The following is a 27,993-nucleotide window of genomic DNA, read 5'->3' on the forward strand; positions in this document are numbered from 1 at the left end:
AAAATGATCTATGTTTTAGAAATTTTTTTTTCTAAAACATACATATTTTATATTTTCAACTAAGTGTTTTGCTCGCACATGCGGGCATAATCATCTTACGAATACTTATTATTTTATGTTTTATTAATTTAAAAATCGGCATAATAAAATTCTAATTGGTGAACATGCCGAAGGAAAAAAATTATGGTGAATTCTTTGTTCCTCAAAATTTATACTAGTTATGTTGAAATTTTAGTTAAATTATTGAAAGGTAGATCCCACTTTTTTCTTCTAAATTCCCCTTGGAAGAATGAATTTATAAGAAACAATTTTCCTATGCATTTTTGATAAGGAACAAATTGAACAAAAAATTATATTTTTTATTTTTTCATTTCCTCGAATGAAATTTTATTTTTTCTTTTTTTTTTCATTTTTTTTATTCTTCTAGTGATCACCAATTGAAGCTATAGTGTTTCACGGATTAAACTGATTTAAAGTAAAAGCAAGAAAATTTGTTTTGAACTCAGTCACAAGTTAAAGTATTATTTATTATTTTAAATAGTTAAATCAAACATCAAATTATTTATATATGTCAAAAAACGTTTATCAAACTATGTACTTATTATTGTGTTAAGAATTTTAAAACACTCATATATTAGAAATAGTTTAGAAAATATCTTTATATTAATATTTTTGTTTGACTAATATTTAATTATAAATTTTTTTATATCTTAGTTTTTAAATTTATAATAAAAAATATTGTTTTCAGATAGCAACACAATATATATAAGAATTCTCTTAATTTTTAAATATATTTTCACAATTTTATTATATTAGTTTATAATTAATTATTTAATATAACATATAAATTTAATATTATTAAAATAAAATACGTGTTTTATTATATATAAAATTCATTACGGGTTTTGTGAAAATTAATAAATACTCAGTTAAAAACTAATAATAAATCAATGACCTATATAAAAGCTTAAAACCTAATAAAATATGACAAATAAGAAAATAAGAATTTTAATGTAACATATAGATTTAAATATTATTAAATCAAAATTAGTTTTTAATTATATATAAAATTCATTACGAATTTTTTTTAAAATTAATAAATTAGTGATTCAGGTAAAAATTATTAATAAATCAATGACTAAGCTAAAACCTAATAAAAACATGACAAATAAGCAAAATTGGCTAAAATCATGGAAAACATGACAAATAAGCAAAATAAAAATAATTATATATCTAATTACATATTTTATAGTTATAGTATTTAAATTAATAAATTATGGACTCAGCTAAAAACTATTAATAAATTAATGACTTAGCTTAAACCTAATTAAAAGTTGACAAACAAGCAAAATTACCTAAAATCATAGAAATCATGACAAATAAATTAAATCACTTCATAAATAAATAGTATAGATGCATGTAATAATGATAAATTGTGAATTTCAAAGATATTAATTATGTTTACTGAACTTTGATTGGTTAAAAAATATGGAAAATAGCTAATCACAGAAAACAATGTATTTATAGCCAAGAGTTTACGTGTTTTCTTAATTTGTGTGAAAACTCCAAAACATACATTATTTTGAAACAGAATGAGTATTTTATTTATAACTGTTTTGTCATTTTGCACCAATCTGAGCTTATGTGTAACAAAGCAACTATTTTGGGTTATATACCAATTTGAACTATATATCACAAATAAAGCCATTTTGGTTAAACCAATTTGATAGACGGTAAAATAGACAAATATGCGCTGATTTTAGGTAAAACAGAAAAAGACGAATAGTTCAATAAATGGCTTTTGTTTTGTAGCCACAATTTTCTTCTACTATTATTTTGTGATTTTGCAGCTTAATCATTTTGAGATGTGTAACAAACAAAAGACAATGATAAAATAGAATGGCTTAGACTTTAGAGTTACACTGACAAATAACTTAAATGCATGGCTTTGATTTTGTAATCTCAGAATCACAATAGCATCGTTATGCAGTTCAACGATTTTTACCAATGCAGTTTTTCAGCAATCATTCTGCAAGTTTACAATACTTTTATTTTATTTATCTCCGCATATTTGATTTTCTATATTTTGTCATTTAGCAGCTAAACAAAACTAATCGGGTAAAAACATTTGATAATTCGATTGTAAGTTGATGCGATTAACCATATATAAGTAAATATTTAAATATCTGTATTTTGTCATTTTGCAGCTAAACAAAGGTAATCTGGTAAAGACAATTTGATTATATGTTGATGAGATTGACCATATATAAGTAAATACAAATATATTACAAAGGCCAAAGAAACTTCACATGAAAAATCAATGATTGGAAGAATAAAATCAACAACCAAGAGAAAATAGAAAACAAGAAAACTATTTACATTGCTTAGCCCTGAAATTCTCATGATCAAGAAGCTTAACCATGAGCTTCTCAAGCCTCTTCCAAGCCACCGTTGGTTTAACAACCTCCCGAGTCTTCAACCCCAACCCACCGTCCGTTTGACCAAGCAGCTCGGCGTCGATCTTATCGAGTACGAGATCATCCTCTCGAAACTCCCTTGCAAATGGCGCCCCGCTTTGGACCATGTCATGAAAATCCTCAACCGTTAGATTCAAGGCACGCTGCTGCAGAACAGTATCCCAGTGCGTGTAATGCAAGTCGTGGTTAACAGTTGTGTTCTGATAGTCTTTGTTGTTGCACACAACTGTCTGAAAATAGCCTTCTGATGACAAAAGGAAGTTGGTGTAGTACATTAATAGTGTTCTTGGGAGGTTGTCCCATCCCCAGATGCAGAACTCGAGGAATGGTCTTGTTAGAGCTACACTTGTTGACCCTATTAGAAAAGAATCATACACTTAGAATAAGAATGAACATGAAATGAGAGGAAGTGTTTCTTTACCCATGAAAAGTTTGAAGGAAGCAGGCAAAGATCTTCGTTCTTTAGCCCAAAAGACACCAGATTTCTTGGAATGGTAAAAGCCAGGATCGATGATGATAGGTCTTGCTCTTTGGCTCCTGCAAAAATTTACAGTTAGAGCTGTTAACGCAAGAAGCGTGACACAAATGTTAAAACAGAGAACATTCCAGGTAGGTATACGTAATATTATTAGCATCCTCACTCTTTCCAGCCGATGTTGCTTGTGTGCTCAATGAAGTTCAGGTAACGAGGCAAGTATGAGAAGATATGCAAAATATCTGAAACCGATAAAAAGAACCAAAAGTAACAATATAAGATCACTGAACTGTAAAACAAGAATCTATAAGTGTAAGCCAAGAGAAAACATTTCAGACACACACTTATGGTTTTTTTACACTCAAGTCCAGTGTTCAAAAGGCTAGTTAAAGTCAATACACAGAAGCCAATCAAACACATGTCTTCCTAATTCTTGTCTACAAAAGATTAAGGGAGAATCAAACCAATAAAACCGGTTCAAGCCAACGCACATGAGCCGATCAAGTACATAAACAGAATCCCAAGCTAATATTCATTTGATGCTGGATAACAAAACACCAATTCTATACAATTCAACATTGTCTAAAAGAGAACCAACCACACATCATAAACAAAATTCACGAACCAATAAAACCGGTTCAAGCCAATCAATTACGATAAAAACCGGTTTAAGAATTGAGGTAAAAGCTGTACCATCTTGAGGCATGAGAGGATAATCAGAGGAACTGAGATTAATAAACCAATCCCAATCCTCAGCCTTCTTCAACAGAATCGCAACACCATGGAGCGTGCTAGCTAACATAGTCGGACCTTTCTCCGTAACCAAGTCGGCCAAACCCATCACCATAACGTTCTTCATCTTCTCCTTCTCCGACCTCACGTACTTGGCAAGATCCATCCTTTCTTCGTCGGAGGCTTGAAGGTCGAGATGGAGAAGATAGTGGTTTCGAGGATGGTGTATTGCTCCGAGGAGACGCTTGACACGTTTCGCATCTCCTTTTGTGCCCGTTACCAAGTACGCGAGCTTGGGGATGCTGGGTTTCCCGGTTAGGATTCGGTTTGGGGGTGAACCGGATGGTTTTCGGGAGGTTAGTGTTAAACCCAGAAGGAACAAGAGGATGACAAAGAACAGCGAGATCGCTGGGCGAGAGAAAGAGCAAGAGCGAGGAGAAGAAATGTGAGATCTTTTCATGATCGTGTGTTTACGATTCTCCGGGACATTAGAAGTCAGATCTGAGCTCGACGGTGGTGGAGAGAAGGGAAAGCCGGGAAGAAGACGAAAGTTATGGTGTTTTAATTATTTTTTTTTTTTTTGAACAAAATGGTGTTTTAATTATTTAAAAAAAAAACGTTTGTCATGGTTAAACGATGTCGTTTTAATTGGAAGACATGAATGAATTTCAACCGAACGATTATAATGGGATCGTCATACACCGTTGGATGTGCTTGCTAACGGAGTTACGAAGCAACAGAAGAAATGTTACATCAAATAAATTGACATAAATTGTTTAGAGTCACAATAAATATTCAAAAATCATAAATAAATCACAAAAAATTAAAAAAATAAAAGAAAAATTCAAACTAAACTAAGCTAGAAGCAGCAGGTAGACCGTGACGCCAATTGTCATCTCTATTGGTTGCCGAAACTCGGCGTTTTCCGCCACCGGTGCGATTCTCTCATTACCAGACCGGATTATTTCCGACAAGTAAGACATGTTATCATCACATAATGAAACAAAAAAAATCTTCATTTGGTGGTTGTCGTCACTTGTCGGTGCCACCAAAATCTTCGGGTTTGGGTCGTATGTTAATAGGCCAGTGAATTGAGCTTTCAGGTTTATTAAAGACTAACCCCGCAGAATATGAGGCTTAGGCCACATGCATTACGACCTTGTCTTAACGCGCAAAAAAAAAAGAATCTATTTAACGGTGTGTAAACAGACAGCCAATAAATAAATAAACATTAAACGTCACCGTTAAGTAACGGCAGAACCTTTCCACGGTTTCATCCAGGGCAGGCGTTTCCTCTCTCTCTAGACAAAAAAAAAAAGAGGAACAAGAAGAAGAAGAAGAAAACTTAGATTTGTCGTTGCGTCTGGTCAATACACAAAAGAGAGTAATTGATGATGACGACGATACCCTCTTAGCTTCTTCTGCTTCTGGTGCTTATCCTCACAAAAGGGTTTACTTTCTCTTTCTCTTTCTCTCTCTCCTGTGTCCTTATCTATTAGACAAAGACTTAATCCGATCTCTGTGATAATTCACTGTTAGGAGTTTCAAAGTTCACACCTTTAAGATAAAGGAGGCTTCTTTTTTAAGAGAAGATCGTTATTGGAGATGAGGGTCAATGGTAGATTCCTGGTTTAACGTCTTATCCATGGAGAATCATCACCCTTCGACTCTGTTATCAATGGATTCAAGTGCTTCTTCACACGAGGAGCTTGATTTGGAGATGAACAACAACCGCCAATCTCTCCTCTCCGGCCCTCCCGACATCAACCTACCTCTCTCCGCCGAGCGCAGCCCTCCTCCTCAGCCGTGGAATTTAGATTCCTGCGACATTCTCGATGTCGGGTTAGGCTCGCAAGCCTACGAGACCGAGAATTACATGAGCGTCGTCCCCAAAGTCGGTCGAAAATGCGCTAAGCGTGTGGACAGCGTCTGGGGAGCTTGGTTCTTCTTCAGCTTCTACTTCAAGCCCGCTTTGAACGACAAGTCAAAGGCCAAGATCGTCCGCGACAGCAACGGGCTGTCGGGTTTCGACAAGACGGATCTGAAGCTCGACGTGTTTTTAGTCCAGCACGACATGGAGAACATGTACATGTGGGTGTTCAAGGAGAGGCCCGAGAATGCTCTCGGGAAGATGCAGCTTAGGAGTTACATGAACGGGCACTCGAGACAAGGGGACCGTTTGTTTCCGTTTAGCGTTGAGAAAGGGTTCGTGAGGTCTCATAGGATGCAGAGGAAGCATTATAGAGGGTTGTCGAATCCGCAGTGTGTTCATGGGATTGAGCTTGTTCCTTCGCCGAACCTCGCTTGTCTCGATGAGGAAGAGAGGAAGAGATGGATGGAGCTTACGGGTAGGGATTTGAACTTCGCGATCCCGCCTGAAGCTAGCGACTTTGGTTCGTGGAGGAACCTTCCGAACACTGACTTTGAGCTCGAGAGGCATCCGCCTGCGTTGAAGAACAACAACTCTAAGAAGCTACTCAATGGTTCGGGTCTCAATCTTTCGACTCAGGCATCCAATGGTGAAGGAACGGATCTGTCTCCCTCTAGCCACAAGAAGAGGAAAGACATGTTCTCTAACGGGATCAATGAAGAAGAGTCTTGCTTACCTCCTGCTATAGAAGTTCACCAGAACGAGCTACCAAACTGGTCTAACGAGTTTAGCGGTGCGATGAAAAACGTTCACGGACCTGTTACAGCTGCAAAGACCATATACGAAGACGAGGAAGGCTACTTGATTATAATCACCCTTCCTTTCGTGGATTTGAACAGCGTGAAAGTCTCGTGGAGGAACACTCTCACGCACGGTATCATCAAAGTCTCGTGCGTCAGCACGTCGCGCGTGCCTTTCATCAAGAGACATGACAGAACGTTTAAGCTGACTGATCCAGCTTCCGAGCATTGCCCACCAGGAGAGTTTGTGAGAGAGGTAGCGTTATCGACTCGTATCCCTGAAGATGCGAATATTGAAGCGTATTACGATGGGCCTGGTTCGGTTCTTGAGATACTTGTCCCGAAGCTTAGAGCTGGTCCGGAAGAGCATGAGGTGAGGGTGTGTCTGCGTCCACATCTTGGAGGAAATGATCTTATGTTGACATAAAAAAAAGAGAGAGGACGTTCTGTTACATGTTTCTCGTATGTAGAAGCTTATAGGAGTCATCATATATCTCATTGATGTTTGCCATTTGATATATATAGACGTTTTTCACTGTTTTAATGAGATTATTCACCATATTGCAAGCTTGTGTAGGCTGTGTTTTTGAATCAACCCTAGCCGTAGATTGAAGTTGGGTTTTTGTCATACGCCTGAACATTTTGGGCATCCGTTCGGTTTATTTCAGATTTTTGTTGTACCGATATCAGATCGGTTCAGATATTTAGAAAATTTTATTTTATTTTGGCTTTGATTATTTCGGTTATTTAATTTTTGGTTCAGTTCAAGTAACAAGATTAGGAAATGGATAATATCCACAATAATTTTGGCTCTAATTATGTTCTGGTTTATCGCTGGTTTTTCAAATAAAAATATCGAACAATTTTAAATATTTTGGATCAAATATATTCAGATTATGCTGGTTTTTCATTTATACAGTTATAAATAGTAAAATATTTGATTATTTTAAAATTAAATATAATTAATATTTATAATTATACTAGTATTGACCCCATACTTTCTCATGGGAATGATTTTGTTTACAAAAAACACATTTCGGTTAATTAAAATTTACATGTATAAAATAATTTTTTTGTCATAATAAAATGGGTATACATAAAAAACTAACACACTTATTATTAATTCCCACAAACATATAAATTATGTTTGATCTGCTTATAAAAATTTACACTGATCTGAAATAGCTTGTTGAATGTAAATAAAGGATTTGAAACTTTCCTATATTACTTTTTTTCTAGTTCTTTCAATATTTTCCCTAGTTATGTACCTGCAATCTGCAATCTATGCTTTTGGTTTATTACATGTATTAATTCCTTCAGTAACTATCTACAAACAAAAATAGTCTTACAAACCCAATGAAAACAGTAAAAAATCAGCATGTAACAGAGAAACATCATCTCATGAAAGCAAGCATGTGAAGAAATAATAATAATCCGTACATAATAATGGAAGATTACTTATTACTTAATGTATGCTACTCTAAGTAGTCAAAATTGTTAAACTTTTTAGTTTTAGTTTATGATCTGATCTGATCTTTATTACTTAATGTATGCTACACTAAATTTTAAATATATATGACAAATTATAAACCCACCTCAGAAATAACTAAACATAGACAATGGATTCAATACTTTATTCATTGATGTGTTAATTTGAAATTATAATAAAAGAATTGTAAGTGTAAATGGATAGTAGCACATTATTTTGACGAACACAGAAGCATAATGATTTTTCCATTTTTCCATGTTTTAGATTTTTCAACCATTCTCTAAAGTTATACTCACAAATATATTTTAACCAAAAAAAAAACTCACAAATATATTTAAATATACATACGAAGAGCATTTACCTTTTGATAATTCTTCTGCTTCTACCACGTAGGCATTTGTGTTGACTTCTATCTTTCTCATCTTCCTTTCTCTTTCTTCTCGTTTTAAAAATCTTTGTTTGTCGAATCTCAAGCAGTTCTCCACCATGTCCACCCTTTTCAGACTTCCATAGCCCTAAACGGTTCCAATGAAACAATGTCCAGCTCCGCCAAAGCCAACGAAAGTGTACAAAGTATGAGATTAGATATGTATGAGTTGTTGGATCCTTACTCAGAAATTGATCTCAGCACTGGTTTTGGATTATTTAATATAAAATTATGATGATGATTTTGTAATCAAAGAAGAAGAATAGTAACTTAGATATTTTGTTTTTGATCTATTGGTGGTTTATCTAATATTTTAATCCAGGAATATGAGAGATATCTATACTATTATTTATGAAGTGATTTGGCTTATGTGTCAACCTCTCCTTAACATTAGATTTTCCTGCTTATTTTTTAATATTTTTATAATTTTATTTGCTTATTTGCTTATTTGATTATTTTGATTAATATTTATAGATCTGTCATATTTATAACGTAAAATCTACATTGAATAATGTTTATTTTTTTGCTTTACCGTACATAACACCAAGAATTGTTTAAGATAAATATACATTGAATAATGTTCTAGATAATAACGACAATGAAAACCATAATTCATTACGTTGAGGACAATATCTAATAATCGAAACCTGTTTGACCAAAATCATACTATACCAATAATTATTTAATATAAATATATACATATACATATACAACAATGAAAACCATAGTACATTACGATAAGGATAATATCAATACAACACTGACTCTATAATTTACCGACTATAGCTATATATATATATATATATCATTCGACTTTCTTTCGTTTACATCACCCTCAAATCAAAAGTTATAAACAGATCTTAAAACTTCTCAGCAGCAATAATAACTTGCCAACAATGTCTTTTTTGAGAAAAAAACCCGCTTCTCTTGTTTTTATTGGAGATATTGATCCGGCTAAAGATTGTTACAAGATTAAAGTCAAAGTGATAAAACTTTGGAATACATGGAAAAATTCAAAAATCGTTTCGATTGAATTAGTGTTGGCTGATATCAATGTAAGTATTGTATTTTACTTCATTATTGATTAGTATTAATTATATTGCTTAATGTCAGTGATTTCTTTTTGTAATTTTTTTAGGGAACGAGGATTCATGCTTCTATTGATGAACGTTCTCTTGGTAATTTTCGATCTAAGTTATCTCAAGGAGATTATTTTATTCTGAGTAATTTCACCATTGGTGACTATACCACAGAATATAGAACGAATCCTCTTCCTTTTAAGATTAACTTCTATAGAACAACCAAAATTACTCCTTGCGATGATTTTCCAAAAGAGTTACCAAATAATTACTTCAAAGATTTTAAGGAAATATTGGAATGCCAATATGAAAAAGAAGTCTTAATCGGTTAGTTTTCTATATCATATAGTTTTATTTATTTATGTGTCCTTATTTATAATATCTTTTTCACCGGTTCTTAATTCTAATATTTTGTGTTTTAGATGTTATTGGTGAAGTTGTGAATGTTGGACCTTTAGAAAATCTAATGGCAAAAGGGAAATCATCAACTAAGCTAGAATTAACAATTCGTGACATAAAGTAAGTTTTATTCAGCTTTTAATTTTATATTATTTTATTTTTATTATCTTATACTGTTTTGTATTTTAATATTTAGTGATACGCGTTTAACATGTACGCTGTGGTCTGGGTATGCAAAACAAGTATCAGATTTCTTTAAATCTAATGAAGCAGCATGTATTGTATGTGTTGCTCGATTTGTTTGTGTGCGAGAATTCAGAGGTATTTTCCCCCACAAAATCTAACAGCTAAATTGCTGATAATATATGATATTAATTTGTTGTTGTTATTTTGTTGATGTTTTAGGAGTTGTGACTGTTTCTAATGTATTCAATGCCACTGAAATTCTTTTTGATCCACAACTACCAGAAGTGCTTGATTTCAAATCTAAGTTGCCTAATGATGATTTGATTATTACTAGAGAAGCTTTTGATCCTAAATCTACGCCTCTAAAAGTAGATTTATATGATGAATTTTTCATTAAGAATCCTATAAAATCTATCCGTGCATTGAATGCATCGAATGAGGTATGTTGTACTTATTAAATATTTTTGGTTATAACTAATTAATGTCCATTGAAGTTATTGATGAATTCAGTTTTATATAAAGTTGTTTTGTTTGTTTTTATAGGTGGGAAAATGTGTTACCCTTTGCAAGATTGTTTCCATTGAAACCACTCCAAAGTGGTATTTTGTTGCGTGTGGTACCTGTCGGACGACAGTTCATCCATGTGAAGATGATCTTGATGATGATAGTCCACCTTTGTTTCATTGTAGCGGATGCAATGGAAACGTCTCTAACGTTGTGGCTAGGTATTTTGTGTTTAATATAAATTCTCATATATCATTTACGTGAATATATATTAATATTTAAAATTCAATGGTTTTATATTTTTGTAATTGTTGTAGGTTTAAACTTGTCCTTTGTGTTACTGATCATACGGGAGAAGCCGCTAGGTTTATTCTTTTCGATAATGTTGTTGTTCCCTTTCTCCATAATACTGCTATGGATCTTGCCGAAGAAGTTGCTGAGGTATGTTTGTTTATAAATCTTATACTTATAGATTATTTATTTTGTGTCTGTTTATTTGATTGTTTTTTTGTTATTTTGTCTTTTGTAGGAAAACGCATCTGTTCTACCTTTATCATTAGTCAGACTTATTGGTAAAACATATATTTACAAGATTAATGTATCAGCTGATAATTTGAGGAGTCGTAAAACGACTTTTAAAGTTGATATAATTTCTGATGATGAAGATTTGATTAGTAAGTGGGTCAGTGAAGGTTATACTGGTCAGGTATTTGTTATTAAGAATACACGTCTATAAATCGTATTCTTGTGTTTGTTTATGACCTTTTATATATTTTTTATGTATATGTCTTGATTATTTACTGTTATGTATTTTAGGGTGGTTTGTTTATGGATTGCCAACGTAGTTTGGAAGATTCAGCTGAAGCTTCCCAATCTGATGGATTAAAGCGTAACGGTGATGCTTTCGATCGTGGAAATTTGGTTGTGGGGAAAGATGGAAATCCTAAAAAGTTGAAGAAGAATACAGAATAATTTTTAAGATTTGGATTTGTTTCTTTAAATTTAGAGGTTTTTACGTTTTGGATAATTTATATTTATAGTGTTTGTTATGGATTTTTTTATTCTGTGTTGGTTTTTACAATAAAGTTTGAAGTTATTCCTCTTTAATTGTTGTTATTTAATCATTCAATAAATCTTATATACTAAATCTTACTTATTTTTATTCCTTCAAGTACTGACTAAAATACCGATACATTCATTATTCAAGAAATCACTCCAAATTTACAAGTTAAATTTCTACTTAACACCAAATATACATCAATAAATATGATATAGTTAATTAGTAGAAACCCTATTCTACGAATACTCCATGGCCATGTTAGGATCAGAAAACGAAAACCTTTTGCATTATTTTATATAAATAGTTTTATTAAGAGCCACTCAAAAATCAAAAAAAATAAATAATTAAATAATAACTAAGATAGCATCAACTCTGAAAATTATTTGCGCTATAAACAAAATAAACGTTTAACAAAACAAAAAACCATTTTCTATGGGAAGAAACTAAATATTGCAAAATTTTAGAAAAAGAAAAATCATATAATTAGTTTAACAAAACGAATTATATAAAAATATTTATGAATCTTTATATATATATTGCTAGAATCTGTAAATCAATATATATATATTATAGAAAAAACTATCAACTTATTTTTATTATTTAAAAAGGAAGTTTTCTTTTCTTATGTGCTATGAAAAGAATATATGTATATATATAATATATATATATACATATAGATAATGTCTAAATGGCATTTATCCTAATCTATATCATATTATAATAATCTGCCGACTCCAAGATAGTATATATATTTCTCTGCAGACACTTGATGGACAATAGACACAAAACTTCTAAGCAAAGAAACTTCTAAGCAAAAAGAAAAGTCAAAGTTATGGGTCCAAAAAAAACAACACCGCTTCCAGCTTTTACTAGACGTATGTAAATATTATTTTGACTTTATATGTTGTTGGTTAACAGTATGTACGTTTTTTTAACAATTGTAAGTTTTCCTAATAGGCGTCACTACAAAAGCTCATGCTTATGCTCCACCAATACCAATGCAATGTGCCATTACCGGACGTATTGAAAAACAGATGAAAAGCAAACTTGCAAGAAAGAAAAGAATGAATATTTTGAAATACAAGAGATCACACAACACTGGTATGTTTTCTAAATTTTATATTAAATATAATATATTACTCAATGAAATTAATGTTCTAATATAATATATGTTTAAATTCAGATACTTTGAAAAAAACAAACGATACAGATGATTTCGTTTGTTTTGTGGCCACGGATTCAGAGTCCGACGAAGATGAAAATCATGTAAATCACAATCAAAGTAATGTTCGTAGGGTTCATCGAAAAAGAAAAAACACTCACTCAGATATATTACTTGATGAAGGAATATTTGCTCCCATAGGTCTCACTGATAATGGTAATTATGGTTCTCTTTTTGTAAATTCATCATCTATATTATATTAAAATATTAATTAAATTTTATCAGGTTATTATGACGATGGCGATCCGTCCTACATGTGTGATTATTGCCAAGCTTATATGTGGTTTGGCGAAAGAATAAATAAAAGATTTATAAGTGCCAAACCATTATTTACCTTGTGTTGCCATAAAGGAAAAGTCAAGCTACCTCTTCTTAGAGCACCACCTACTTCATTGTTGAAACTTCTTTACAATAAGGGTGAAATGAGGAATCACTTTAGAGAATTCATTAGAGCGTACAATATGATGTTTTCCTTTACTTCACTTGGTGGTAAAGTCAATAATTCCATCAATAATGGTGCTGGACCTTATTTATTTCAACTATGCGGAGAAAATTACCACTTGATAGGAGATATGTTGCCTGGCCCTGACAAGAATCCTGCGTTCCTACAACTCTATATACACGATACTGCAAATGAGATTTCAAATAGAATGGCTGCTTATGGGTAAATCAATTTTTTAACTTTTGAATTTATATATATCTTGGGGAATCTAATATGTCATCCTGATTTTGAATAGGAGAACCGGTTCGACGGAAAAAATCAAACGACAGATTGTTGAAATTTTGAAGAATATGTTGGATGCTAATAATTGTTATGTTGGTGCCTTTCGATCAGCACGTGAGAGACTAGAAGTTTCTGGTGCTGGTCGGCGTATGAGATTGGTTCTCGCAAGTGGAAGGTCCACAGATGGTAGAACATATAATCTTCCAACTGAAAATGATGTAGCAGCTTTAATTCCTGGGGATTTTGAAAAATCAATGGAAAATCGAGACATTATCCTTGAGAGTAGTACCGGAAAACTACAAAGAATAAGTGAGCTGCATCCAGCTTATTTGCCCTTACAATATCCATTGTTGTTTCCCTTTGGTGAGGATGGTTTTAGATTGGGCATAGACATCGGCTTCCTAGATAAGAAAGGGAGGAAAAGGAAAACGATAACCATGCGTGAGTTTTTTGCGTTTCGTATACAAGAGAGGTTTGGTGAATCTCCGATCATTTTAATGTCTGGAAGATTGTTTCAACAGTTTTTAGTTGATGCATACACTATGATAGAATCAAATAGACTTCGCTACATTTGGTTAAATCAAAAGAATCTTCGATCTGAACACTATGATAAGATCGTTGATGCTGTGGCCAAAGGAAAAGGTGATCTATCTGAACAGGGTAAGCGGATCTACATACCATCTTCGTTTACAGGTGGTAAAAGGTACATGATGCAACACTACTTGGACGCTATGGCCACTTGCAAGTATTATGGTTACCCAGATTTTTTTATAACAATAACTTGTAATCCCAAGTGGCCAGAGATAACACGATATCTGCAGAAACATGATTTGAAAACAGAAGATCGTCCGGATATATGTTGTCGTGTTTTTAAGATGAAGCTTGATAATCTGGTTGATTATTTGATGACCGGAACAGTCTTAGGTGAAATCAATTCGGGTAAGTGTTTGAAGTAATTATTATTTTAGTTGTCATAATTATCATTTACTTTCGTCAAACTTTAGCTTTCCTTTTTTTTTTGAAGACTCCTTTGTTTTTTTTTTGTTTATAGTAATGTATACAATCGAGTTTCAGAAGCGAGGTTTGCCGCATGCTCATATGGTAGTCTTCTTGAAACCAGAATCTAAGTTGCCGACAGGAGATGACATTGATCGGTTTATAAGTGCTGAGATACCAGATAAAGAGACAGAGCCGTATTTACATGAAATTGTTAGTGATTTGATGGTACACGGTCCATGTGGTGCTGCTAACATAAAAAATGTATGCATGCAAGAAGGCAGATGCACCAAATATTTCCCAAAGTCTAATAGCGCTATTACAAAAATTGATGATGGTGGTTATCCAATTTATAGACGTCGAGATGATAACAGGGTCATTAGGAAGAAGAACTTCGATTGTGATAACAGATATATTGTTCCTTATAACGGCAATCTATTGAAACGATATCGAGCACACATTAACATTGAGTGGTGTAACCAAACAAGATCAATTAAGTATCTTTTCAAATACATCAATAAGGGATCAGATTATGTTAGAGCTACAGTTGAGAGTGAAGATGGTAATGAAGAAGTCGAGGACGAGGTGAAAAAATATTTCAGTTGCAGGTAATAATTTTTTTATCTTATTTTAATAGACTTTATTTTTGTCCGCTTCATAATTATATAATGCTTATGTGGAAGGTACATATCTGCGTGTGAATCCACTTGGAGGATTCTTGCTTTTCCTACACAATATCGCTCAACGCCGGTGACAAAGCTTTCCTTCCATCTGCCTGGCCAACAGTTTCTTGTTTATAATGAAGATGACCCAATAGAGGAAGTGATATCTAAATGTACTATTAGCCAGTCTAAGTTCTTAGCTTGGATGGAAGCAAACAGAAAATATCCAGAGGCACGTGAGTTGACATATGCTGATTTTCCTACCAAGTTTGTTTGGGTCTTGAAAACAAAGGAATGGAAACCACGTGATAGAGGATTTGCAATAGGGAGGATAACTTATGTACCGCCGTCTTATGTCCAAGCCTATTATTTGAGGGTTTTACTCAATATAGTAAAGGGTCCAAGAAGTTTCGAGGAGATCCGAACGGTTAAGGGGATTGTTTATCCGTCATTTAAAGATGCATGCTATGCTTTGGGTTTGCTTGATGATGATAAAGAATATATTGAGGCTATTAAGGAGGCAAGTTTATGGGCTTCTGGGAAGTTTTTGAGAAGATTATTTGCTGTGATGTTGCTCTCTAACAGCGTTGCAATGCCAATCGATGTATGGAAGGCAACATGGGATATACTAACCGAGGATATTCTTATAAGGAAAAAAAGAAAAGCAAAGAATCCAAGTATGTTATATATTCTTTTATTATCTTATTACGTAGACCCTTGCATCTGCAAATAAATCTCTATTTTAACATTATTTTGTGTTAAAAACTGCAGATTTCACACTATCCAATGACCAGCTGAAGAATATTGGTTTGGCTAAGATAGAGAAATATCTGCGTAGGAATAATAATTCTCTGTCTAACTTTGAGAATGCTCCTGTGCTAGATGAAGAAGCTATTGATAAAGATAAAAATCATCTTATATTAGTTGAAAAAAGCTACGATCGGGAAAAGTTAAAAGAACTACATACCAAACTGATGTCCACTGTGACTGACGAGCAGAAGCGAGTCTATGAGACAATCATTACAGCAGTTGAGAGTGGTGTTGGTGGTATGTTTTTCCTTTACGGTTTTGGCGGTACCGGTAAAACCTTTTTGTGGAGTCTTTTGGGAGCTGCTCTTCGATCAATTGGTATGATTGTTCTAAATGTTGCATCGAGTGGTATTGCATCGTTGTTGTTACAGGGAGGGAGGACAGCTCATTCTAGATTTGGGATACCAATTGCTGTTAATGAATATACAACTTGCAATATCAGTGCGGGATCACATCAAGCAGAACTAATCAAAGAAGCTAGCCTCATTATTTGGGATGAGGCTCCGATGATGAGTAAGTACTGTTTCGAAACACTAGACCGGACTATGCGTGATATTCTTAAATGTGACAAGGTGTTTGGAGGTAAAGTTGTTGTCTTGGGAGGAGACTTTAGGCAGATTTTACCAATTATCGTCAATGGTGGTAGAGTTGAAACTGTTTTATCTTCCATAACCTCTTCCTATCTATGGCCTAGCTGTAAGGTTTTAGAGCTGACAAAAAATATGAGGCTTACAAGAGATGTAGATGGTGATCGATCGAGGGAAATTGAAGCTTTCTCTAAATGGATTCTCGACATAGGGAATGGGAAGATAAACGAGCCAAATTCTGGAGAAGTGGAAATAGATATACCTGAGGATTTACTGATAACTCAATGTGAGAACCCAGTGGAGGAGATTGTAAAAGACGTATACGGTATTAGTTTTCCCAACGAGCGCAACCCAAAATTTTACCAAGGAAGAGCGATACTGAGTCCAAGAAATATGGACGTTGACACAATTAATGACTATATGTTATCACAGCTACCAGGTAACTTTAACATAATTTTCCAGAAAGTGAATGTATTATTACTAAAATAATGTTCATGTTCTGTGTTATGCTTATTATTTTTTGGTATTCATGCGTTAGGTGACGAGGAAACTTATCTAAGCTCTGATAGTATTGATACATCAGACACAAGCAAAATAGACAATATGGTTTATACTCAGGAGTATTTGAATAGCATTAAAGTTTCAGGATTGCCTAATCATGTTCTGAAACTAAAGATTGGTACTCCTATAATGTTGCTTCGAAATATTGATCCTATCGGTGGTTTGTGTAATGGAACAAGACTGTTGGTGACTCAAATTGCCAAACATGTTATCCAAGCTAGACTTATAACAGGAAATAATGTTGGTGAGAAAGTCCTCATACCAAGAATGTTTGTTTCTCCTCCTGAAGCAAGATTCCCGTTTAGAATGAGACGTAGACAGTTCCCTATTGCTGTTGCTTTTGCAATGACAATAAATAAAAGTCAAGGCCAGACTTTGCAAAGAGTTGGATTGTTTTTGCCAAAACCAGTTTTCTCACATGGTCAGTTGTATGTTGCTGTTTCCAGGGTAACGTCAAGAGATGGATTAAGAATTTTGATCACAGATGAGAAGGGAATACCACAGAAAAAGACCTTAAATGTCGTTTATAAGGAGATCTTTCAAAGTGTTGAATTGTCAGACTGATACTACTCATCGCTTTTATGCTTCTGTTTTATATTACAAGAGTCTGGTTTTGTTTTAGAGTTAACTCGGTTTTTCTTTTTGCCTATGGCTTCTTTTTTGTATTACAATATATGATCTGATTTAGTTTTCGAGTAAAGTTAGTTTGTTTGGCTTTACGCTTCTCTTTTTTATATTACAATTGTCTATGTTTATTATTTACGAGTGATTTTGTTTTGTAATTGAGTTTTTAGTTTATTTTCATAATATGAAAATATTTGGTGTATGATCGAAGTTGATTATCTTGAGTATATAAACATGTTTGTGATTTAGAAATATACAACATATATTAAAAGATTTTAATGTTTACAAATATGATATTTGAACCGTGGGTTGCTTTCCTTTCGAACTTGATATTTGATTTTTTACAGTTGGTTTAATTGTTTTCCAGAAAAGGTTTTAACCGGCCAAAGCATGTAGATATTGTTTTCGAAAATTATGAGGATTGTCCGACCAGTAGAAATCAAAGCAAATACAAATTGGTTTTCTTTGCATGTTCTGAATTCAGAGTAATTGAATTGGAGAAAGTTAAAAACGTTAAACAGACAAGTACACATGCAACCAACCACATACAAATATAAAATCCTCGAAAAAAATTGATCAACTAAACAAATGAATAGATAAGAAATTGGGAAACTACGATTCCTAAAAAAAATCAGCGGTTGACAGCGATGTGACAGATACCACCGGCAATTAGTGAAAATGAGCGGCGGCCTCGGCGGAAGGACAGATACTACCGACAGTTAGTGAGAATGAGTTCGGTGGCCTCGGCGGAATAGTGCTAACAATACAAATTTATGAAAAAGACATAGATCTGGAAGAAAAAATAAGGAAGGAGAAACAAGAGGAGAGAAGAGTTACAATAAGTTTACAGAAATGAACGAAGGGGAGACAAGAAACAGAAAAAAAATAATGAAATACAGGATAAAAAAACTTGAATCAGAAAAAGAGTAAAAAAAGACACCAAAAGGCAAAAAGAGAGAGCACAAGAAAGATATATGTCACTTGACTTCAAAAAATATAAAATATCTGTCGTTTGGTAAAATTTTTCAACATCTTAATAATGAAAATCATGTTAATAATGAAAAAGCCCATCCCATTGAATTAATTTCCTCAACACTTGATAAGAAAAGTCCATCCTATTGGGTTAATTTCCCCCAACATCTTGATAATGAAAAGCCCATACATAATATAAAATAAAATATTGCAATAGACCCAAATTTTGAATGTTTAAACCTAAAAATAACACATAAAATACTTTAATTAATTAATAATTACCCTGATAAAAAAGTAAAATAGGAAAACATATGTTAGATTTAATATTCGATATATATCCGCCGCACAGGGTGCGGGCAATTACCTAGTAAGATAATGAAAAAGGATCGTGGGTAGTTGAGTTATAAGTCCATGTTTTTTTTCTTCTAATCATTATTTTATTTCTATCGCAGAAAATAGGAAATCCAAAGAAAAATTCAATTGTTTTATAATTTTTTTCGACGTGTCAATATTTGATTTGTCAGGCGACTTGTGCTTTAATATATAAATGATTATATAAACTCAGTTATTAGCTCAGTTCCATTTGTTTTGTTCTAAAGATATAAGATTTGGATAATTCATAGTATCTAAACCCAAACCAAACTTTATTTTTCTGTTCAGTTCAGTTTTTCGGTTTGGATAAACAGTTGTTGAGATCTCAGATGGTCATGGTACTAATCTACTGTATGGATTTTGAGTGCTGATTATAACTTTCAATCAAATGTGTAACACATTACACTCATTCGTTCAAGCAAAAAGATGAATCATACCACAGAGAATTTGATACAACTGAGGCTTACTGACTGAGATCAAGTAAGAGCTGTCGGAGTGCATCCGAAGAGAGAGGTATGTTCAAACACTCTTGTCCATCGGAGTTTCTCTTGGTCTTAACCAGCTCATGATCTTTAAACTCCGTGAGATGAGAGTTGAGAGTCACTTGACTGCTCACAAAGAAGCGTTCACGTGAGGCTGAATACAGATCTTCAGTGGGCATGCCATCTTCATCCGGGTGAGAAAGCTGGTAGTCAGCGAGAATCTTGAAGACGTTCTGAGCGTTTGGTGTTAGACTCTGTAACACAATAGCCGCTGTTTTGGCGGTTTGGGCTGTGCTTCCTTGTGCAAGAACCAAGGGGAAAAATACGCCTTCTACCTTGTATGGTGCAAATGTTGGAACGTGGTGCCATAGCCAGTTAAACTGTTTGTGCACCATTTTCTTGTCCCACACTGCAATGAGTGCAATAAACATCGCCTCAGGACAAAGAAGTGGTACAAAAGGGACTAGAGAGATGGAGAACAACGCTTACATAAGGTAGCATTGACATGGTCGATGGAGGCAATAATGCGTATGTGCGAGCAGGAAGCAAGCTGGGCGAGAGTTTGCTGTGATTCAGGATCTCTTAGAGCAGGGCCGTCAATGTTGTGAACAACAACGCATATGAAGCAGTCTTTGTCTTCGGACTGTGAGCCATGTAGAAAGGAAAGTATAACATCAACGGAGCGTGAAGGGAATGCTTCTTGACCTTTAGCCAAGCTCACAGAACTCCTTCTTCTACTTTTCAACTGCTCAGACAGAAGTTCAGCTATTGCTAAAAGAACCTGAATTTGCAAACCATAGATGACTTGTAAAACCATTTTCTTTACAGCAAGATATTCTACATCCAAAATGACCAAAGAGTACCTGTTTTAGATTAACTGAAGGAAGGTAGCCATTGATGACAACAACGGAATACTCAGTCAAAGAAGATGAAGCAAAGTCTTCAAGCAAACCTTTTTTAGATCCAAATCCGTACATTAGAAGGCCAAAGCCACACCTGGAATCATCAAAATGAAATGAGAACACACAACAGCATGGTGACTCTGATGGAACATAGGAGAAGGTCAAAGAGTAGGAGCGATCAATGTCTTCAACAATCAAAGAAGTACCAGAAATAGATTTAAGCCTTGATCTAAACATGATTGATATTCAGGTTCTAACCTCTCTCTCTCTAAGATCAATGTTTTATAGGAAAGCAAGAGCCTTTCTCACCTGAGTTCAAAGACCCACTTCGGGTACATAGTCTTGTACTCGTTCATAAGCTCAGAAATCTCTTTCTCATGCTTCGTTTCAATATTAAACGCTGTTTCTCTAAGCTCCTGAGACACAATCAACTTGTCAAAGGAAAGCAATGTTTCACATTAAACATATATTACGGAGACAAAAACCCAAAATCACCTGTTCATCAACGAGATTAATATCAGAGAGCTTGCGCGCTGAACGTTTGCTTGACCCACCCAACTCTTTAGCTAGAAAGTAGTTTCTTGAGAACCCAAATTCATCTTCCTCTATGTTGTCTGTCTCCTCCATTGTAGTAAAGAAACAATGAAAACCTTAACTCAAGAGTCTCCTGAGACAACAAACATCAGAACATATTACTGATATTTTCTATAACAATTAAGTTCTGAAATAACAAACTAAAGTTCTGATTTTTAAAGAGACCTTTGTCTTATTTACCCAAACATATAACTTCACTTGAACACTCTTATAATCAAAATGGGTCAATACAACTTCCTAGGATCATCATCATCACTGGAACTATGCTGATAACAAATGAGATCAGACGCAATCAACAGAACGTGAATTACCTTCACAGGATCGTGAATTCGATTGTGCCCTAAGTGAATTGATGAAGTTAGGAAGACTCAGTCGGTGGAGACTCCGACGAGAAGATGGAAGCACCCGGCGGCGAATTAGTATAATGCCCTACGATTGATAAACGATGCAGTTTTTTATTTTCCCGCGCCTTTTTCTTCATCTTCCCGGTTAAATCTTTACGACGCCGTTTTAGTAATATAAAATCTACGGTTCACAGGCTCCCAATACACGTATCACACGGATAACATGAAATCCAACGGTTCTTATCATATGTCACATACGCTAGCCAATAAATGAGAATCACGCGGATCGGTGTTAAGAACCGTAGATTAAAATCCAATCCAACGGATCATATCTTCCCCGAGAAACGGAAAACAGAAAACACAAAGTTGTATGCTCCTATATAACCATCTCATCACCCTCTCAGATCTACACATCGCACTCTCCTACACACGTGTGAGAAACAACTTTCTTTTTTTCTCTGATTTTTAAACCTTTTCGAGGAAAAGAAAATGTCTGGGAGAGGAAAGGGAGGAAAGGGACTTGGAAAGGGAGGAGCCAAGAGGCACAGGAAGGTCCTCCGTGACAACATCCAGGGGATTACCAAGCCGGCGATTCGTCGTTTAGCGAGAAGAGGCGGTGTGAAGCGTATCAGCGGGTTGATCTACGAGGAGACCCGCGGCGTTCTCAAGATCTTCCTTGAGAATGTGATCCGTGACGCTGTGACTTACACTGAGCACGCGAGGAGGAAGACTGTGACGGCGATGGATGTTGTGTACGCGTTGAAGAGGCAGGGGAGGACTCTGTACGGGTTCGGCGGCTGAGGGGATTGAATTAGGGTTTTGTAAATCGCGTCTGGGGTTGTTTTTAGGGCTTGTTATGGCCTTTAAGCTGTTGTGATGGTTTCGTTTCGAATGTTTCGATGATTTGAATTGAATGAAAACGCTTTTATTACATCTCCGGTCTCTTTAGAGTTTGATTAGCTAATCATTTAGAACAAATTAAACAACTTTTGTCTTCATCAACTGGCTATCACGTCTCCGGTTCGAATCTTGGCTAGAACTCGACACGTTTTTCATTAATTATTGAAATGTTCAAAAAAAAAAAATTAGCTACTGTTATGAAATAACTTATAATTTATAGTATCGAGAAATTTAAATAAGAGTAGAATTTAATACCCGTATGAAGCAAATAACACTAGTATAAGGGAGAGAGTTTATTATAAGGAAGAAGAAGAAGATGTAATGGTTCTTTGATTATAAACTCTTGTTCTTGTTTATGGTGTACAAAAGAGTGAGATGAGTGATGGTATTTATAGTGAACAACAATACATAAAATAACAAAGATAGTGCTTAATTTGGTAAATGAGTGGGTGATCATAGTGTTTGATGAGTAGATGATCATAGTGCTTGAGTTGGTAAAGGAGTGGATGATCATAGTGCTTGAGTTTGGTAAAGAAGTGGATGATCATTTCAATGCTTAATTTGTAACACTCCCCCTTGATCATCCATCTTGTATTACGTGGTGCCTCGTTAAAAACCTAGTCATGGAAAACCCAATGGGAAAAACCGTAGTAAAAGTAAAAAGAGTACAACTACGTAAGCTCCCCCTCGAATGAGTAGTCATAGAACCTTTAGAACAATGATAGATTTTCATCTCTCAAATTGTAACATTCTCTTTGGTTGTCTATCTTTTGTATGTTCTTTGTTGCCTCGTTAAAACCTTGTCATGGAAAAACCCAATGGGATAAAAAAAAATGATAAGGAAAAAGAGTACAACCACACTTACTATCATATTTCTTTCCCTGGAAACAATATCTTCAGGATATGCATTCCAATCAACTCTCTTCAGAGAATTGAGCTTAAGAGAATAAACTCTATTCATTTCTATTATGATATCTAGGGCCTTTAGACTTCTTGTCCATAATTTTCTTTTGACTTAGACAATAGTTTATTGGTCTATTTGGATTTCAAACCAAATTTCTTACATATAATCGTATAGAAATTCGTCTCGTACATACGAATTATTCATTTGTAACTACAGAAGTTACTATTATGATTTTCTTTCTTTTCATATGAAATTACATCTTTCAGTAATGAAAAAGATTAATAATTTTCTTAAATAACACTCTTACGTATGGTATTTCGGAACCAAACATATACGAGCGTCTTAAATAAAATACTTCAAGGATATTTATGATAACATCTCAGTTTTAGATCTACAGTTTAGAATACATAAAAATAATATAGTATTGTCAAGAGTTTTCTTTCAAAATATAATTTTTCTATAACTCTTCAGGAGTTTTGATTATATTCAAATCATGATTCTATTGATTTATAATCTCTTGATAAATACAAATGGATACATTTGTTAACCTTATAATATTTCATATATTCCATAATATAGTTTGTTTCAATTCGATCGAATATGCAGAGTTCCCGGGAACATGATTTTGATATCATCAATCCTTCATGGATTATACTTTCAGGGATTAACATTTTTCAAGTGGATTGTTTCATTCAAGTTTTTCCTTTATTACCAGACTATAAGGAACTTGAAACTAGTTGCATCTACCACATGAAATTATGTCTCTTCACAATTAATTTCATATTGATCCTTCTTTGTGTGCAACGGTTCATTTACATCTCACTTGTTTTACACCTTTTAGTGTATGGACTACTGGTCCAAATACTTCTCTATTTCACAAGAAGTTTATATCTTTGTCTATTGCATCTTTCTGATTTGGCCAATCATTTCTTTGTGTACACTTTTCAATAGACTTTCTTTCATGATCCTCTTTCTCATTTATTATATCAACTGCTACTTTGCATGTATAATATCATCGACGTCAATTTTCTTATCGGTTCCATTTTGTTTCATACATGACATAACTTATTGAGATCTCTTCATTTGTCTCAGGTACCTGAATTTTCGTCAGTCATGTTTAATTTCTCTTCTGGAGATCATACAAAACTATATTGCCTCGTTTTGACCATTATCAATATATGCTCCTTTTCATTTACGAGGATTTATCTTGGGAACCAATCTGTCTACCACGCTGCAGGCGTGACTAGCAGTTTGATATTGTTCTTGTAGAACATTTATTTTTATTGGAGCATTTACAGCTGGTATATGTGACTTGATCACTATATTTATATGGGTTGTGTCTGGCAACTGCTTTAGTAAGTTTTGAAATGAATTATCTTTTGGACTTCTATTTCACATTGTGTTTAGCCCGAGGATCAATGATAATTCATTTCAACTTATTTTCTTTTCCAGCTGTTTATTTTCTCCCCCTTATGTTGGAAGTACTAACTCACTTTTAGAATTCATGTATAGCCTTACTTATAGTTTTCGGGGATGGCTCTGGATTCTTAAGTGTCAATAGAGATTTATATCCAACATATATTTCCAACCTCATTTGAAAACACATCTTCATTTGAAGCTCTGTGGCGGAGCAACATCCAACATTCTTAGATGAAAATGATTGGTTTCTGATTCTATACCAATGATGGGGAGAACTAGTGAATATTTATTGGCTTGATGCGATCCAATGTTGCTCAAAATGTTTAGCACTTATCTCAGTGAATGTGCTATAGTCGTTAAAGACTTTAAGAAGTGAATTCACCAATATTATAAAAATGCATAGTGGGTGATCAGTCCACTAACATCTTCGTTATTTATGCCAATATCTTATTTTGGCTGGTGAAAACCATATTACCCTTTTATCTTATGGGTAAGCAACATTTGTCAAATCATTCGGAAGAATCTTCTGGTTCCTATGCATATGACCTTTAAGTATATATTCGCATTATTAATGAACCAAAATGGTCTAACTGATTCATGCCAAATGTAAACTTCTAGTTTACTATACATTTATCTTCATTATACTAATCTTTGTGTAGTACAATATATAAGAGGCTGTAGATATTTTCTCTAAAATACTTATACTGCTTTGAGAATTATTTCTGATTAAAATGTATATATCATTTCGTTTGCTTATTGTCTCAACATAAGTGTCTCAAAATCTTACGGATTTACTTTGAGAAAAATTCATTAATCTTAGTTTTAGTGTAAATATAATCTTCTGGATGTTTGACTTATCATAAAAAGTGAGATTCTTTAACTCTTCCCCTCGAGATGATACTACTACAGGTTTATCAATCTCGAATGTATCTCATTTTCTTAATCAACAACATATCCTACATGGGTTATGTATTTTTCGTAGATCGTTTTAACTTTTGATACTTATAAAAATACAATACCTTAAGAACTTTAAATTGCATTCTTAAAAACTTTAAATTGAATTTTTATGTGCAGTAATACTATGTACATTTCTGGAGCATCATATAGATCCCCTTTTTAAGCATTCTATAAGTTTTTACTACCTTGTATTGTACACACAATAAATTTTCTTTCATCTTCAGATGAATTCATAATTTCTTTTCTTTATTACCATGTTTATTTTCTCAACTTTAAGTGAGAGTATGAGTTCTATAAAGAAACTCTTTGGACCTTGACCTCATTTATGCTCACGTCTAAAACAACTATTTATGAGTTTTTTTTTTTTAAATATCTTATTCTCTCCAGGAGAATGAATCATAATCAACTAGACGTGATTTATCAATAGATATTTTTCAATATATATGCATCATAAAAAAATTTCTTGAAGAAATTTTACTTTTAAACTTAACATCCAACATAGTTGGCTTTATTTACAGACTTCAGGTCTTGTAATCTTTAAATGCAAAATACAAAATGAGCTTTAGGTAATCACTTCAGGTGATAATACCTTTTTATATATATTATCTTCCAAAACTTATGGATCTTTTAGAGTCAAGCTTTAAACTTAAAATCCTCAATATAAATGGTAATAAAATCAAAATATTTCAAATATATATAAATATGTATTAACAAAGGTGTCTTATTATATCAGAAAATAAATAAAACTTTCATAGTAATTATTATATAGACTATATTATTACTCTCATGCTATTTAACAAAGTTTAACCTATCAATCAATTTAATGAACAAATTTATATCACTGCCAACTTCATGCAAATTGATTTATCTAATCAAGTTTGTTAAACTTGTATATAAAGCATAAAAATACTTATCTTATAAACAGAAGTATATCGGCGATGAAAGTTTCAGCTGTTCACGTTTCTGAATTGGCTGATAACTTGTACATATCTTTCCGAGAGAATACACAATCCTGAAAACTTTAAATTTTGCTCATATAAATATGGCCATTACATTAGTAAATATCAACATATAATCCAAATTCTTTTATGATATTAGACCAAAGACTAATCGACCACAAAACTAACCGATTACAAATAATTTCTTTTATGATGTAGACCATGAATCATAAAGTATGTTTCCTTAATACCATTAAACCATGAAGCATATTAAAGTATAATAAGCAAAATTTAATTCATCAAATAACTATTATTCTTACATATAGACAAGCGTTGATATATATATATATCATCGTCTAAAATGACTATATATATATATATATATATATATATATATATATATATATATTTAGAATTTCGCAATTTTAAAATGAACCATTTATTATGAACTTCATAATTTAAAAACCGTTTACATTAATCATACAAGCAATTACAAGGAGAAGCGATGTAAAGAAAATTAAACCGATAATCATCTTAAATTCACTCGGAGTAAATTCTCCATCGAATAAACCATAAATAGAAACACAAATAAAAATGGCACATAAAAACAAAAGTGCGCGAATCATCTTTCTTGAAAAATCGGAGGAGAGCGATTTTGAAATTTTTGAGAGAAGATGAAATGTTTTGGATGATGAAATGAAGTGAAAATGAGTTGTATTTATAGATGAAAATTACTGTTCATGACCGTTGGAGAAAGGGAAAATTTTTGAAAAAAAATTCTTTGTGACCGTTGGGGTTAAATCGAGTGCACCAAAAATTAGTCCGAAAATATCGTATTAAACGGTCAATCAAATCTATAAAATTTCATAAAAGTGAAAAATTATGACAATGAAATATTTATGTTATATGACAATAAATCATGCGACGGCTCAGCCGATCAATGCAGAATAATAAATCAATTATACGGCGGCTCGGCCGACCAATTAATAATAAACAGAATATAAGGCGGCTCAGCCGACCAATAAATAATAAACAGGATATAAGGCGGCTCGGCCGACCAATAAATAATAAACAGGATATAAGGCGGCTCGGCCGACCAATAAATAAATTAAATTACTAGTAAATAATATAGACGGTATTCCGGCCATTATAACATGATATAAATAATAGTAGAGGCGGTATACCGACCATTATAACAGGGTATAAATGATACAAATAAATTTTACCGAATTGCAGAGTGATCGTGCTGATAACGTGTTATGAAATAACTTATAATTTATAGTATCGAGAAATTTAAATAAGAGTAGAATTTAATACCCGTATGAAGCAAATAACACTAGTATAAGGGAGAGAGTTTATTATAAGGAAGAAGAAGAAGATGTAATGGTTCTTTGATTATAAACTCTTGTTCTTGTTTATGGTGTACAAAAGAGTGAGATGAGTGATGGTATTTATAGTGAACAACAATACATAAAATAACAAAGATAGTGCTTAATTTGGTAAATGAGTGGGTGATCATAGTGTT

The 27,993-nt window shown here is 33.4% G+C and overlaps 8 protein-coding genes and 1 long non-coding RNA gene across 10 annotated transcripts; 7 read left to right on the top strand and 2 right to left on the bottom strand.

Moving 5' to 3' along the window:
* Positions 1-2,223: 2,223 nt before the first annotated feature.
* On the bottom strand, positions 2,224-4,294 carry LOC106396043 (beta-glucuronosyltransferase GlcAT14C). The gene is made up of 4 exons (XM_013836337.3): positions 3,646-4,294; positions 3,119-3,194; positions 2,899-3,014; positions 2,224-2,832 (listed from the first exon to the last, which is right to left on the bottom strand). The coding sequence occupies exons 1-4, from the start codon at positions 4,142-4,144 to the stop codon at positions 2,372-2,374; spliced, it is 1,152 nt and encodes a 383-aa protein (XP_013691791.2). The 5' UTR covers positions 4,145-4,294; the 3' UTR covers positions 2,224-2,371.
* Positions 4,295-4,920: 626 nt separating this feature from the next.
* On the top strand, positions 4,921-6,915 carry LOC106396042. Of its 2 annotated transcripts, none has more exons than XM_013836336.3 (2): positions 4,921-5,134; positions 5,224-6,915. In XM_013836336.3, exon 2 carries the CDS (start codon positions 5,300-5,302, stop codon positions 6,779-6,781), a length of 1,482 nt encoding a protein of 493 aa, XP_013691790.2. In that variant the 5' UTR covers positions 4,921-5,134; positions 5,224-5,299; the 3' UTR covers positions 6,782-6,915. The 2 variants fall into 2 exon arrangements, with proteins under 2 accessions (XP_013691790.2, XP_022557990.2); XM_022702269.2 differs by having other exon boundaries at positions 4,963-5,114.
* An 801-nt stretch (positions 6,916-7,716) lies between these two features.
* On the top strand, positions 7,717-11,853 carry LOC106393250 (replication protein A 70 kDa DNA-binding subunit C-like). Its single transcript, XM_048754835.1, has 9 exons — positions 7,717-9,325; positions 9,409-9,676; positions 9,772-9,868; positions 9,945-10,069; positions 10,154-10,374; positions 10,478-10,659; positions 10,756-10,879; positions 10,968-11,144; positions 11,255-11,853. The coding sequence occupies exons 1-9, from the start codon at positions 9,167-9,169 to the stop codon at positions 11,408-11,410; spliced, it is 1,509 nt and encodes a 502-aa protein (XP_048610792.1). The 5' UTR covers positions 7,717-9,166; the 3' UTR covers positions 11,411-11,853.
* A 650-nt stretch (positions 11,854-12,503) lies between these two features.
* LOC125585550 lies at positions 12,504-13,259 on the top strand. Its single transcript, XR_007322536.1, has 2 exons — positions 12,504-12,599; positions 12,682-13,259. It is a non-coding gene; the product is annotated as an uncharacterized LOC125585550 (long non-coding RNA).
* Positions 13,260-13,512: 253 nt separating this feature from the next.
* LOC106398002 lies at positions 13,513-16,056 on the top strand. Its single transcript, XM_048755422.1, has 5 exons — positions 13,513-14,383; positions 14,496-15,048; positions 15,124-15,779; positions 15,874-15,977; positions 16,027-16,056. Exons 1-5 carry the CDS (start codon positions 13,513-13,515, stop codon positions 16,054-16,056), a joined length of 2,214 nt encoding a protein of 737 aa, XP_048611379.1.
* LOC111209850 (ATP-dependent DNA helicase PIF2-like) lies at positions 13,718-17,894 on the top strand. The gene has a single exon (XM_022709843.2). The coding sequence runs from the start codon at positions 16,077-16,079 to the stop codon at positions 16,986-16,988; it is 912 nt and encodes a 303-aa protein (XP_022565564.1). The 5' UTR covers positions 13,718-16,076; the 3' UTR covers positions 16,989-17,894.
* LOC111209999 (ATP-dependent DNA helicase PIF1-like) lies at positions 17,103-17,624 on the top strand. The gene has a single exon (XM_022710167.1). It carries the CDS (start codon positions 17,103-17,105, stop codon positions 17,622-17,624), a length of 522 nt encoding a protein of 173 aa, XP_022565888.1.
* A 1,485-nt stretch (positions 17,895-19,379) lies between the features above and the next one.
* On the bottom strand, positions 19,380-21,518 carry LOC106396044 (origin of replication complex subunit 2). Its single transcript, XM_013836338.3, has 6 exons — positions 21,318-21,518; positions 20,908-21,079; positions 20,722-20,828; positions 20,374-20,506; positions 20,000-20,291; positions 19,380-19,919 (listed from the first exon to the last, which is right to left on the bottom strand). The coding sequence occupies exons 2-6, from the start codon at positions 21,037-21,039 to the stop codon at positions 19,492-19,494; spliced, it is 1,092 nt and encodes a 363-aa protein (XP_013691792.2). The 5' UTR covers positions 21,040-21,079; positions 21,318-21,518; the 3' UTR covers positions 19,380-19,491.
* Positions 21,519-21,745: 227 nt separating this feature from the next.
* LOC106396045 (histone H4) lies at positions 21,746-22,281 on the top strand. Its single transcript, XM_013836340.2, has one exon. It carries the CDS (start codon positions 21,840-21,842, stop codon positions 22,149-22,151), a length of 312 nt encoding a protein of 103 aa, XP_013691794.1. The 5' UTR covers positions 21,746-21,839; the 3' UTR covers positions 22,152-22,281.
* Positions 22,282-27,993: the final 5,712 nt, after the last annotated feature.

Source organism: Brassica napus, chromosome C4, assembly GCF_020379485.1.
Source record: "Brassica napus cultivar Da-Ae chromosome C4, Da-Ae, whole genome shotgun sequence".
Lineage (NCBI taxonomy): Eukaryota > Viridiplantae > Streptophyta > Magnoliopsida > Brassicales > Brassicaceae > Brassica > Brassica napus.

Excerpts from the sequence above, each read along its gene's own strand:
- LOC106396043 (XM_013836337.3), bottom strand. The coding sequence starts at position 4,144 with ATGAAAAGATCTCACATTTCTTCTCCTCGCTCTTGCTCTTTCTCTCGC. Across the intron at positions 3,195-3,645 it reads TCCTCTCATGCCTCAAGATG|ATATTTTGCATATCTTCTCA; the intron begins GTACAGCTTTTA and ends TATCGGTTTCAG. Across the intron at positions 3,015-3,118 it reads AGCAACATCGGCTGGAAAGA|GAGCCAAAGAGCAAGACCTA; the intron begins GTGAGGATGCTA and ends AAATTTTTGCAG.
- LOC106396042 (XM_013836336.3), top strand. The coding sequence starts at position 5,300 with ATGGTAGATTCCTGGTTTAACGTCTTATCCATGGAGAATCATCACCCT.
- LOC106393250 (XM_048754835.1), top strand. The coding sequence starts at position 9,167 with ATGTCTTTTTTGAGAAAAAAACCCGCTTCTCTTGTTTTTATTGGAGAT. Across the intron at positions 9,677-9,771 it reads TGAAAAAGAAGTCTTAATCG|ATGTTATTGGTGAAGTTGTG; the intron begins GTTAGTTTTCTA and ends TTTGTGTTTTAG. Across the intron at positions 10,880-10,967 it reads TTGCCGAAGAAGTTGCTGAG|GAAAACGCATCTGTTCTACC; the intron begins GTATGTTTGTTT and ends TGTCTTTTGTAG.
- LOC106398002 (XM_048755422.1), top strand. The coding sequence starts at position 13,513 with ATGTTGGATGCTAATAATTGTTATGTTGGTGCCTTTCGATCAGCACGT. Across the intron at positions 15,780-15,873 it reads AAGAAAAGCAAAGAATCCAA|ATTTCACACTATCCAATGAC; the intron begins GTATGTTATATA and ends TAAAAACTGCAG. Across the intron at positions 15,978-16,026 it reads CTAACTTTGAGAATGCTCCT|TTGAAAAAAGCTACGATCGG; the intron begins GTGCTAGATGAA and ends ATCTTATATTAG.
- LOC111209850 (XM_022709843.2), top strand. The coding sequence starts at position 16,077 with ATGTCCACTGTGACTGACGAGCAGAAGCGAGTCTATGAGACAATCATT.
- LOC111209999 (XM_022710167.1), top strand. The coding sequence starts at position 17,103 with ATGGTTTATACTCAGGAGTATTTGAATAGCATTAAAGTTTCAGGATTG.
- LOC106396044 (XM_013836338.3), bottom strand. The coding sequence starts at position 21,039 with ATGGAGGAGACAGACAACATAGAGGAAGATGAATTTGGGTTCTCAAGA. Across the intron at positions 20,829-20,907 it reads TTAATCTCGTTGATGAACAG|GAGCTTAGAGAAACAGCGTT; the intron begins GTGATTTTGGGT and ends ATTGTGTCTCAG. Across the intron at positions 20,507-20,721 it reads AAGTGGGTCTTTGAACTCAG|GTGTGGCTTTGGCCTTCTAA; the intron begins GTGAGAAAGGCT and ends TGATGATTCCAG.
- LOC106396045 (XM_013836340.2), top strand. The coding sequence starts at position 21,840 with ATGTCTGGGAGAGGAAAGGGAGGAAAGGGACTTGGAAAGGGAGGAGCC.